General features: G+C 39.9%; 1 protein-coding gene across 2 annotated transcripts in view; it reads left to right on the top strand.

Moving 5' to 3' along the window:
* ERCC6L2 (ERCC excision repair 6 like 2) overlaps nt 1-11,712 on the top strand; it is a gene marked incomplete at both ends in the record, with an annotated part of 83,694 nt that extends 71,982 nt beyond the window's left edge. For both annotated transcript variants that reach the window (XM_080926993.1, XM_080926994.1), the window contains 2 exons: nt 5,940-6,121; nt 10,078-11,712. In XM_080926993.1, coding sequence (XP_080783119.1) covers nt 5,940-6,121; nt 10,078-11,029 — 1,134 coding nt within the window. The remainder of the gene's footprint in view (nt 1-5,939; nt 6,122-10,077) is intronic.
* Nucleotides 11,713-12,301: the final 589 nt, after the last annotated feature.

Raw genomic sequence — 12,301 nt, 5'->3', positions numbered from 1 at the left:
TAGTTTTATCAAAGCTATTGCAAAGTGATTCTTTATGGAGGTTTTGAAGTAAGCAATTTCCAAATTTAGTGTTTAATCATTGGTAGATAGGAAGACTGGTTTGGCCAACCTATGTCAGGGCAGTTGTTCTTTGTAGAAGTGTTTTATATAGATTAACTTTTGTATACTGATACTTAATTTTAATAGCAATTATTGTTGTAAAGACAACACTGTGTTTAAAGTTTTCGTGATATATGTAAGGCTAGGGTCCACATAATTAGCTTAGCCTATTATTTACCTTTCTGTCTTAATCTAAAAGTCTAAAGGGAAAACAGTTCTTCCTTATTTCCCCACTTTCAACTGACTGTTCGGTGTAGACTCCACATGCCCAAAGAAGAAAGAGATGTTACTTAGTGCTTATTAATTAGAATTATTGCTTTAGTGTTCTCTGGTAAGTTCACCTTTATGAGTAACCTCCTGGCTTTTATTCAGTATATCTTTTCTTCAAATTTATTTAACTTTGTGTTTATATTGAGGAATGATTGCTGCATTTCTTAAATTTGTTTAGTAAGTTTTATTTTTTAACAAAGATTCTAAAAGTTAGATTTGAACAGTGCTGCATAATTTATGGTCTTGTTCTCAACTGGAAATACCAAGTAATTGGCTGTTGGAAGTGTGATGTAAGAATTTAGCAGAAATTCTCCTACTTAGTGAGCAGTAAGGGTCTTACTTTCATAACTCCTTTCTTATTTTTACTATACCCATACTTAGAATCAGAATTCGTATGTAGTGGCAGCTTCCAAACCTTTAGTATGTTAGTTCCTTCACTTTGAGAAAGTACTTCAATAATGAAAATGTTTTTTATTAATTTTTCTTTTTAGATGATTTAATTTTTTTTTCTTTTGAGACAAGGTTTTATTGCATAGCTCGGGCTGGCCTCAGATTCACAACCCTCCTTCCTCTACTCCTGACTGCTGGAACTACAGATGCCCACCACCATGCCCAGCCTCAAGATTCCCCTCCTCCTCCTCCTCCTCCTTCTTTATCAAATCATGTCTATGTGTTTTGCTTGCATGTTTGGTGTACACAGAGATCAGAAGATGGTATTAAATCTCCTAGAACTGGAGTTGTGGATGGTTGTGAGCCATCTTGTGGGTACTGGGAATCAGACCCAGGTCCTCTTCAAGAGCAGTGGTTACTCTCGACTGCGGAGCCACCTCCCCAGTCTCCCACTCTTGATACTTTTAAACATCTGCATTCATCACTTTTACTGTCACTGTGACAAAATACATGATGGAAGCGACTTAACATAAGACAGATTTTGGCTCAGAGCTTCAGTTGTTGTGGTGGGAAAGCGTGTCAGAGTTCATGGCAGCAGAAGTGTGTGGTAAGTCAGGAAAGGGGGAGATCAAAAGCAGGGCCAGGCTGTAACCCTTAAGGCAAACCCTAATAGTCTATGTCTGTCAGCAAAGCCTACATTCCAAAGGTTCCACAGCTTCCTCAGACAGTGTCACCAGCTGGGGACCAAATGTTCAAACGCACATGCCTGTAGGAGCATTTCATATATAAACTTAAAAAAAAAAAAAAAGTTGGAGAAACTATTAGAGATGCCAGGTTCATGTCTGTAATTCTAGCACACAGGAATCAGGCAAGAAAATGTGAACTTAAGACCAGTATGGGGCTTATATAGTGAGTTCAAGGCCAGACTGAGCTACATACTTAACAATGTCTCAACTAATTCACTGGTCCATAGAAAGGGACATAGTTATGGCTGTGCAGAAACAGACTTTTGCTTTCTTCCTTCACCTTTGAATTGTAGCTGTCCATCCAGTTTTAACACAGTGATCAGTTTGCCTGTCTTACTCTCCTAGCAGAAGAAAGGTGCTTTTAGCTTGCCTCCCTCTTTGTCCTAAGTATTACTTTTTAAATTCCTAATCTACTTTGTTCTAGGGGCTTAGTGTTATTTCATCGTCAAGACTCCATACTTTCAGCTCACAGAATCTGGAATTGCTCTGTCCTGGCCACATATTATCAGTGCAGCTGAAGCTTTGTGGACACTAACTAATTGCCCATCTCAGCTGTTATGAAGAGTTCGATATACTTCCTTGAAGCCACCTCTATAACAAGAGCACCAAGATGTTTATAAATTAATATGGAGTTTTTTCCAAAAGGAATATGAATTTTTAAAACTATATAAATGGAGCTGTGTAAACCAGCAGTTCATAATTCTTTTTGCTTACACATATTTTAGGTCAATGATAAAACGTCCTAGGCTCTTCTGTCTCAGAGATGTGTGGATACTCACATACATACCTTGTAAATGGAGCTTCAAAAGGCTCAAGAGTACCCTGTTCTGTGTGTGAACCTTCATAGGATCAGTGGGCACCAGCAAAAGACTGTTAGTAAGAAAAAGTCCCCTAATTCCTAAGATTCCTGCCATGGCCCAACTCTGAAGCTTTTTAATGTTACCTTGCCTGATGACAGAGAATTAAGGTTGTAGGTGCAATTCAGGATGGATCAAGCTGACCTTGTTGAATTAACTAGATGGATACCATAAAGGACACTAGCTAACTGACCAGAATTTTTTTAGTATATTCACAATCATTCTCACTAGGAATCTTCCCTGGCGGTACTCATAGTGTGGTGTAACCCTGAAAGAAGTGTTAGAGGAAGACAGGAACTTCGGTCTACGTCTGAGAGTTAGGAAAGTTTGGAAATGAATTGTCCCATAGAGCCTCAGAAAAGGAACATAACTCTGCCAGCACTTTGATTTTAGCCCAGTGAGACCCGGGTCAGACACACCTACAGAAATGTAAGGTCAGAAGTTTATGTTGTTTCAAGCCAGTAATACCATGGTAACTTGTTAAACAGCAATCAGAATATAATTCACTACCTCATTCCATACTTATAATTCAGTGTAACTGTGACAGCACATATATTCCTGAAATCTTAATACATTTGGGCTAAATACAAATTTATGTTCTACAACTTAATTTCAATAAAAATGGTAAGTTTATCTACCTAGTAGCAATATGAAGTGATGTCTTTTTAAAATAATAAAAGCTAGGATAAGGAATTCATGTGAGGGAAAATGATTTTTCTCCTTTTAAGAATCTTGTTTTAAATTGTAGAATATGTCACAAAAATCCAATAACCCATATGTCCAGCATCTGTGTTTGCAAAGGCTGAATTCCTGAAGGATTTATAAAACTGGTTCTTTAGATGTGTATAAAATGTGGAGCTTTGTAATGTCAGAAAGAGCAATTGCATAAACAATTGAAGAGTCATTGCCAGGCGCCATCTCTCCATGGCTTCAGAAATCACAGCGTGAGAAGGAGAGTTCTTGGTTGGCCCAGTTGCTCTTTCTGCTTATTCCCTTTATACTCATATTAATATTCTCATCACTTAAAATAATGAATAATCGTCTCTAGAGATCAGAAGTTGTCATTAACTGTAGCCCTCATCCTGATTCTAATGGAAATACATATCTTTTGGATTTATCTTAAAGATCAGTATTTTCCTCTTTTTATTGATAATGTCTTCAGATAATAATGATATTAAAAGCCTGATGGCCTTAACAAAGCAGCCTCAGCATTGCTGACTGCTATCCACTGTCTGCCTATCACTGTTTGTCCAGGAGCATCTTTGTTGCTTTTGAAGTTGTCTGTTTATCTTCAGTTGCTTTAAGTAGTCCTGGAGGGTTTGATTCTAAGTTATTTGTGTTACACAAGAAAAGGAAGGGACTAAATTTACATAGTTTCTAAGTGCTCTTTTATCTCTGGAAGTAGAGCCTCCGTGTATACTTATCTTAGTGTGTTTTGTCTCAGCTGAATATTGACCTTGAAATCCCAACCCTGCTTCAGCTCCCCAAGAAGCTGGGAGTACAGGCACACCCTGCAGGGCCTGGCCTTAGCTGTGGTTAAACTGTAGATGTGATTGTAGGTGGTGCTACCTTGTGTGCATGGGAAGACATTGCCCTGTTCTGTTTGGCAGTACCAGTTAGAAGTCTTACATTTGCTGAATTCTTTTTTATTCTCTTCCCCCAGTAGGTTTTAGAATGTTTCCGTGTCTGTAATCTAAAAGAGGAAACATTTATTTTCATTTTTCTTAGTAAAGATCCTCTCTCCCTTTTTTAATTAGAAGTTTTAATTTTTTTGTTCTTATACCGTTCTAGTATTTGCACCTTATTGTACTCTTGTTTTCAATGGTTCTTTTTTATGTGATTTCCAGTATAGCTTTTCTTACCACCCAGAATGTAGAAAATCAGATTCTCCAGTTGTCACCTCTGGCCATTCTGTTTTGTCTCTAGACATTCTTTCTGTCTAGAGTAAGAAGGTAACTAACCCTGCTTCTCTGCTGTATTCCTGTTTAGGCTTGTCTGGCCTCAAAATGTTAAATCAGCAGTCCTTGTAGAGGGGAGTGCTTGTTGTGGAACCTAAGTCCTCATATGTTTGGGGCGAGCATTTGACTGCTGTGTTACATCTTCAGTGTCTTGCCATCCTTGAGGCAGTGAGCCCTAGGATCTTCCTGCTTCCTTGCCAGCATCAGGATTACAAGGGTGTACCTCAGTACCCAGCTTTGATGAGTTCTGTGGATCACACTTGGCTCTTTTATTTATAATAGAAGTATTAATACTTTTCATTTAGTTAAGATACATTTGTGCACAGTGGTCAGCGAGCAATTTTTAGAAATTGATTCTCTTCATCCACAGTGTTTTGTAGGAAAATTAGGTCATCAGACCTTGCAGCAAGTACCTCACCCTGCCAAGCCGTCTAGCCAGCCCCAATGCAGATCTCTGTGCTTGTGCAGTAAACATTTTGCCAATGAAGCTGCCTTCCCAGCCTTTTTCTTTGGTTTTTAAATTCTAGGGCATTAAATCATGCCCATCCCCCAGCTCCATTACAGGTCCTCAGGCTGTGTGGAGTGCTGACCTGTGGCTGCTGGGCTCACACGCATTGCTCTGTCATGTCTTTGGTTTTGGAAGGCTTGATTTTTCTCACTTTTAAACTTAATATGTTTTTGTTGTTGTTGTAAATTTGTATCTATTATTTTTATTTTTGGAATGGAGTAGAACTTTTCACCTGGTCACACTTGTCATTGAAATTAGACACATATGACAACTTTTTCCTTGCCCACTATTTCATGTCCGTTCACAAACAGCCATAAAATTATTATAAAGTAAGTTTTGTTTTCTTTATAACTTAAATTATAGATAATATTTTTAAATATTGAATATTCTTTAGCCTAATGGAGTTTGAGAAGTAGGACTTTTAAAACTAGTTTTTCTTTTTGTGACATAACAGTTTTTTTTTTCTAGTTTATGTACTTGCATAAAATTAAATATACATTGCTTCATAATTTTTAGAAAAACACAAAATTTTTAAAATTAGGCAAACTTTTTCTTTGTTTTATTTTTAAGTATTATTTATGGAGCATGCCTGTATACAATAACTTACATATGTAGGTCAGGGGACAAGTTTCTGGTGTTGGTTCTCTCCTGCCTTGTGGGATCTCTTTATAAGGCCTTATGCAAGAATCTCTTCCTACTGAGCTGTCTCTTTAGTCCTCTCTTGTAGCTCATGTTGGCCTAATAGCCCAATGTTGTTCAAAATAACCTTCAGTGCCTGATCCCCTACCTGTACCTCCAAACTGCTGAGATTACAGGTTTGCACAACCATACCTGGCCTAGCAGAGCAATTCTGAGCCTCATTCGTGTAATCATCTGTTATTATCCTTAGGGTAGTGGGATCAGTCCGTCTGTTTGTCAACTATGGGCATGACAGTAGCCAATACCACATTTCTCATATTCTGCCCTTTTAATGGCCTACACTAACATCATCCACTCGTTGCTTCAGTTAGATAATGTGATCTGCTTCACTGGGAAATAAGTGTGACATTCTTTGTCATGTCAATCCAAAAAAATTGTTTTTCAGACTTAGGTTGTACTTTCTTTTTTTCAGACATACAAAAATAAGGTGAATGCAAACACAGTGGCACGTACAGAGAATGACCAGCCACCAAGTGATGGAGGCATTTCTTCTCCTCTGTACGTATCCCACCCTGTAAGCCAGAAAAAGAAAGATGTCTACCGTACTAACCACACTACCTTCATCATTGGAGAAACACCAAGGGGAATCCGCAGGTATGTTTGCTATGGCTAGACCTCAGGCCAATTCTCAGAAGAAATAGAGTTTCATAATAAAATATGTAATAATCATACCTCACATCCAAACTTCAGAGAACCCAAACTTTTATATTTAAAAATAAAATCAAATGCTTTTGAGGATCTCACTGAATAGTTCAGACTGGCCTGGAATTTGCTGGAATAGTCCAGGCTGATATTATGAATCTCCTGCCTTAACTCCTAAATTCTGAGATCACAGAGATGTAGGAGTATGGGAAAAACATAAGACTGAAGCAGTCCCCAGGGGTCAGGTGAAAAAATGAGTGAGCCAGTGGGGTCTCCACACACAGCTATTAATATTCCAAGAATAATGTCAAGAGATGGACCAGGCACAGTTGGTTCCTAAGCTACCTGGAAAAGGAGTAGCAAGCCCCACAGTAACCCATAGAGCTGGCATGAGGCAGCACCTTGTCCTGCCTGGCAACAGCAATTTCTGCAGGGTATGCTTTTTTATTATTGTCAGTGATTCTTCTAGAAGACTGACTACATTGTCCCAGTCTTTAAATAAACTTGGGTCTTGGTCCCTTTACTGGCTGGTTTTGTGTGCCAACTTGACACAAGCAGGAATTGTCATAGAGAAAGGAGCCTCCTTTGAGGAAATGCCTCCATGAGATCCAGCTGTAATGTGTTTTCTCAACTAGTGATCAAGGGGGGAGGGCCCAGCCCATTGTGGGTGGTGGTAGACCTGGGTTCTATAAGAAAGCAGGCTGAGCAAGCCAGGGGAAGCAAGTCAGTAAGTGACATCCCTCCATGGCCTCTGCATCAGCTCCTGCTTCCTGACCTGCTTGAGTTCCAGTCCTGACTTCCTCTGGTGATGAACAGCAATATGGAAGTGTGAGCTGAATAAATCCTTTCCTCCCCGACTTGCTTCTTGGTCATGATGTTTGTTCAGGAATAGAAACCCTGACTAAGACCTATAGTGGTGTCTGTTCAAAAGGAAGCAGGTATAACAGTGATTTCTTATTGCTTCCTTTCATTGTTTTCTTACCCAACCAAGAGAGGAAATTTTTCATGCTAGAGAAAGGTAAAGAGTAGTATTAGAATTCAGGACACTCCACCCCTTCCTGCCACCATCACAGTCAGTCAGAGTTGGCTTACCTTGTAGTAGCTGAGTGATAAACTTCTAGGGCTTTCAGCACATCTAGCCTCAGAAAGCAAGGCAGTGACATGGTGGTGTCAGATACAGTCCAGCTCCTTCCCACTCAGAATGTGCTTTAAAATTTTAGTCATCATGACTTCTGATAGACATACTAATGGATTCCTAACTTGGTTTTTAGTTTCCCTTTTCTTAAAGCTACTCTACTAATTTTTGTCATAAAAGTGGTTAGCTTGTGTTTCTATTATTCATTTCATTTTCTTAAATCCAATGAATTTCTTGAATAGTAAATTCTGTTGAGGTTCCTGAATTAGGAAAATTAGTAGGAAAGCAAAAAATCATTCTGTAAGGGGCAGCCATAGGCAATTTATTCAAAGGCTCCTTGGGTTAAATATCACCGAAGCATCACTCTTCCCAGGGGTGACCTGCCCCAGGGTCACGGGTGAGGTTATGTGCTTTCTTAGCATAGCAAAAATAAAATTATTTTGGCATCTGCTGAGAGTTCACCAAGTCTTAGATAAATGAAGGATATTACCTAACACCCACTGGTTACTAACTCTTTATAAATAAGTGCAAACACTTATTGAGCCCTGGAAATGGATTTGGTGGTGAGTAATAGGCAGAACAGTAACATCCTGTTAACTTCCTTTGACATGACAAAGGAACCATTTAAGAACATGATTGTGTTCCAACAAGAACATTGGCAGTTTCCAGACTAGAAATTGGGGATTTTTTAATTTGTGGAATAAAATATATTGTCGTAGGTGGGTATGACTGTTGGTCAGGTGTGGAACATATGGTAAGACATGAATGAGCTCCAGAAGCCATGGCACACCTCTCATCCACAAGAGTGTGGGCACTCGCCTTAGGCCGCCACTGTAACTACAGAAGACTGTCACCTGGCCTGGGAGGCAGAGACAAATGAACAGGAAGTGTGGCGTTAATGCTCCTATATTTATACATTTAAGAACCATTGCTTTACCCTAAGAATGTCATATGTAGGAGAAAATTCAGCCGCAAAAACCTGCCAATGCAGACCCATGACTGCTGGCCAGTTCTGCTTTTTCACCTGTTCTGGTGTGTTCTAGGTCCCATGAGAACAGTGCTTGAATGGTTCTTGGCTCATCTTTACCTAACAGGTAGAGGTGACAGCAGAGAACCTCTCCCTGTACTCCTTGCCTATCAGCAAGTACTTAGGCACCCACTGTGAGTCCCAGTAGAGCTAAATGTACCCCTTCGTTGGGAGACTCAACAGTGATTGTATTGCTTTGACTCCCTTAGCCAGATGGAACTTTGTGAGGCTTCGGACTGAGTCTGTCTTGCTATTATAGTTTGTACAGTGGTGCTTGGACATAACAGGACTCTGTAGAAACTGGTAGACTTGTGTAAAGTGAGTGGGGCCTTTGACATGTACTGGAGCACTGGCTTTGGTTTTTATCTGAAGACAAATCTACAAACACTGAGCTCTCACAACTTAAAACCCAGGCACAGCATTAGTTTAAAAAAAAAAAAAAAAAAAAAAAACACTCAGTCTATCTTTTTTTTTTTTTTTTTTTTTGGTGGGGATGAGGATAAGACAGGGTCTGGTTATGTCCAGACTGACCTCAAACATCCATACAGCTGAGGATGATTGAGAGTCAATCCTCTGCCCTCACATTCAGAGTGTTGGGATCACAGACACGTTCTACCAAGCCTGGCTCAAAACTGGGACTTTAAAAATACCGTTGGGTTAGTTTTCTTTTCTCTCACCCTAGAAAGTAACCCCGGGAAATTTCATGCTCTTCCCATGACCTAACGTTGATCCCATAGGTTCTTTTGCCAGTATTCTCACATTGGACTTCAGTGTGGTTTAGGGAAGAAGTACAATTCAGACTTCAAATCCTTCCCTGCTACCTCCACTTTCCCAGGCCCATTTGTGGGTATACATATTGAAGTGTTTGTTAGTATGTTATTCAAGAATGACAGTTCACTTCTTCAAATAACATCTCAGTCTCTCTTTGGTTTTGAAACAGGGTCACCCTACATAACCCACACTACCTCAAAGTTTCCATCTTCTTGCTGCATGAGAACTAGGCTTACCATTCATTGTGCACCGCCATGCTTAGAAAGTGGTACCTGGCTTCCAGGATTAGCTGACTGCAATAAAGGTGAATCAGAAGGGATGAAGAACTACTCTTAGAGAGCTTTCTTTTAAACTCAATGAAGCGTCATGAAATTCTGTACAGTGAAAGAAAGGAAAGGGGAAATTTAATTTTTCTAGAATTTTCCATTTATCAAAGCCAATCTTTAACAATATTATTCTATGGGGCTTGATTGCTAAATAGAGTCTCAAATACAGATTGTATAAATGATGATTCTCATGTTAGTTATAAATTGGCTGACTGAAAGAGTAGCCTGCTGGGCTCTCATAATTCCCAGGAAATATATAATAGTATAAATCAGAGTTACCTAAAGAGCTGTTGATTTAATGAGCTAAAAGACCATTTCTGGTAGCACTGGGGAAGAGGCATGTTCTCCTAGGATGGAGTTAAGCTGATGTTCCAGAGGGATGACACATGCTGCCTTTCTTTGTGTTTCCTGTCACAGCTATGAGCATGTAAACATTCTTAACTCCATTGCAGTGAGCGCAGGCACATGTGCCAGGGGACTGCTTTGTGGAGTTGGCCCTCTTTCCTCCATTACAGGCTCCAGGGACTGAGTGCAGCTTGTCACTTGGACCTGTTGAGCCATCTCAACAGCTTCCTGATGAACTCTTTAAAAATAAAATGTAAATATAATACAAAAAAATGACCACTGGCTTAATCTGTCCTATCTTTAGAAAGCATTTTGAAGAAATGGCCTCTTACTACAAGCTGTCTGTGAAGGAGTTTGCTGAACAAGTTACTAGTGCCACATCTGAAGAGCGGCAGAGATTGCTCAGAGATTTCTACAGTCTTCAACACCCAGAGGTAAAGGAGTTCTTCATGGATTCTGCTTCAGAGTTGATGAAATCTGTCCATAAGGAAGAAGAGAGGGTGAGGAATAAATCTAAAGGAAAAGAATCTCTTTTAAAAGAAAGGCCCTCAAATGATAGTACTTTATCATGTAATGATTCCACCAATAGAATGTCTCAAGTTTACAACACACAAATATTCGAAAGAAAATCAGTCAGGTTTCAGAATTATGGCTCCCTTAGAGAGACTAAGAAATCACCTGTCAGCTTTGCTCAAGAGATTCACAGTGAGAGAAACAACCATGTACCCAAGGATACCGTGACACTCTTCTGTTCAAACAGCAAATCCGAAGCCCTAGAGACAGAGCTAGAAAATTCCTCAGGACACCAGGGGGATCTCACGGGAGCATGCAGTTCAAGAAACAAGCTGAGAAACGAAAGGGTAGAAAAGCCAGTGTCAGAAAACACTCCTATGGAAGGCTTACTTGGTGACACCTCTATTCTTAACGACCTCTTTAAAAGCCATGGGGAAGGTCCTACACGGCTGCCAAAGAATGTTCTTTCAGGACCTATGGCAAAAGCGAAGCAGAGACCAAAAGATTTCTGGGACATCCTGAACGAGCAGAACGATGACAGTCTCAGCAAGCTCACTGACTTGGCGGTGATAGAGACACTGTGTACCAAAGCTCCCCGAACCACCGCCTCCAAAAGGAAAGATGAGCTGGAAGCTTCCCTTTGGAAAGCAAACGAGAAGTTTTTGTGGAAGACATTTAGCTCAGATGTTGATGATGAAAGCATAAGCAATAAAGAAAGAGAGAAGGACATGGACATGCATTAAATTAGGTACTGATGAGCTGCTGGCCCTGGCTATGAATGCTCATGCATAGGGCATGCTGAACAGTTGTTTGCAAACTTGTGTATTAAATTATTGCTTTAGTCTCATTTTAACAACTTAGGATGTTATCATGGGTTGTCTTTCCCTAATACCTGTTTTAATCATTAACACCCAGTTTATGCAGTGCTGGGGGTCAAACCCAGGATTTCATGTATACCAGCAAGCACTCTGGGCAACTGAGCTACATCTCCTGCCCTGGATTTGATCTTCCAAACAAACATAATTGTATCGTATTCTAACTTATCATAATTAACTGGGCATCTTCCCTCCTGTGTGAATCCATGGCGTTATGTGAGTAATTTGCCCTGTGTGTGCCCATTCATTATGTGAAAGATAGTGGAATTGAACAAGACCAGCACACAGCCTTTCACTTTTAAACTTCAGAATGTCCCAAAGTCAAGTCACAGCCACTGCACTCTCCTCATTGGCATGAGAACTTACTGTTTTCCTTCTTCCTTAGAATTACGTTCTATTCCTATTAAATTATTTAGATAAAGTTATAATTAGGACTCAGTATATGGTATTATGTTAAAAATGCTAATTTTTATAACCACTCAGAGTTTGTGTGCTGTGATGCTAAAGAAATGGGATTTTTATCTTTGGCCAGGATACCAATGCCTTAACTAGTCACATTACTATGACTTAGTGAATATAAATAAAGATTTATAGCCTAACTTTGTATTTCTTAAGTAAACATAAGTAAATAAACACTTAATTTTAATTTAAACCTCTTTCATTCTCTCTCTCTCTCTCTCTCTCTCTCTCTCTCTCTCTCTCTCTTTCTCTCTCTCTCTCTCTCTCTCTCCTTTCTTTGTTCTGTTACTATAAGAGCCTCATGAACCTGTTACCAAGGTGGAACACAGTATTTGAGGTGACTCAAATCCTGTGTTCCAGGGCCGTGGTCACTCATACTTTGCTGCAGGGGCACATTGGAGAGGGGCTGTGTTTGCATGGGCAGAAATTAGTACCCACCCCACCCCCCAACCCTCCTGAAGCACTCTCACTGATGGAAACAAGAAGAAATGGACTCCCAAGGGCTTCTCCAGTCTTTGGAGGCCTCTAGTCCCACTCCTCCGGGAGCAGGCTTTGGATTAGTCAAACTAAGAACTGTTAACAAATTAACCCAGGTTGTAGGGGTAAGTCAGAATCAGTACAGGGATAGATTTGCCACTCAGTAGGTGTCTGACCTTCCCTGGCTGGGCAAGATGCAACTCC

The sequence above is a fragment of the Micromys minutus genome, assembly GCF_963924665.1.
Source record: "Micromys minutus genome assembly, chromosome: 1".
In the NCBI taxonomy this organism is placed as follows: domain Eukaryota; kingdom Metazoa; phylum Chordata; class Mammalia; order Rodentia; family Muridae; genus Micromys; species Micromys minutus.
This window is presented reverse-complemented; position numbering and strand designations above follow the sequence as displayed.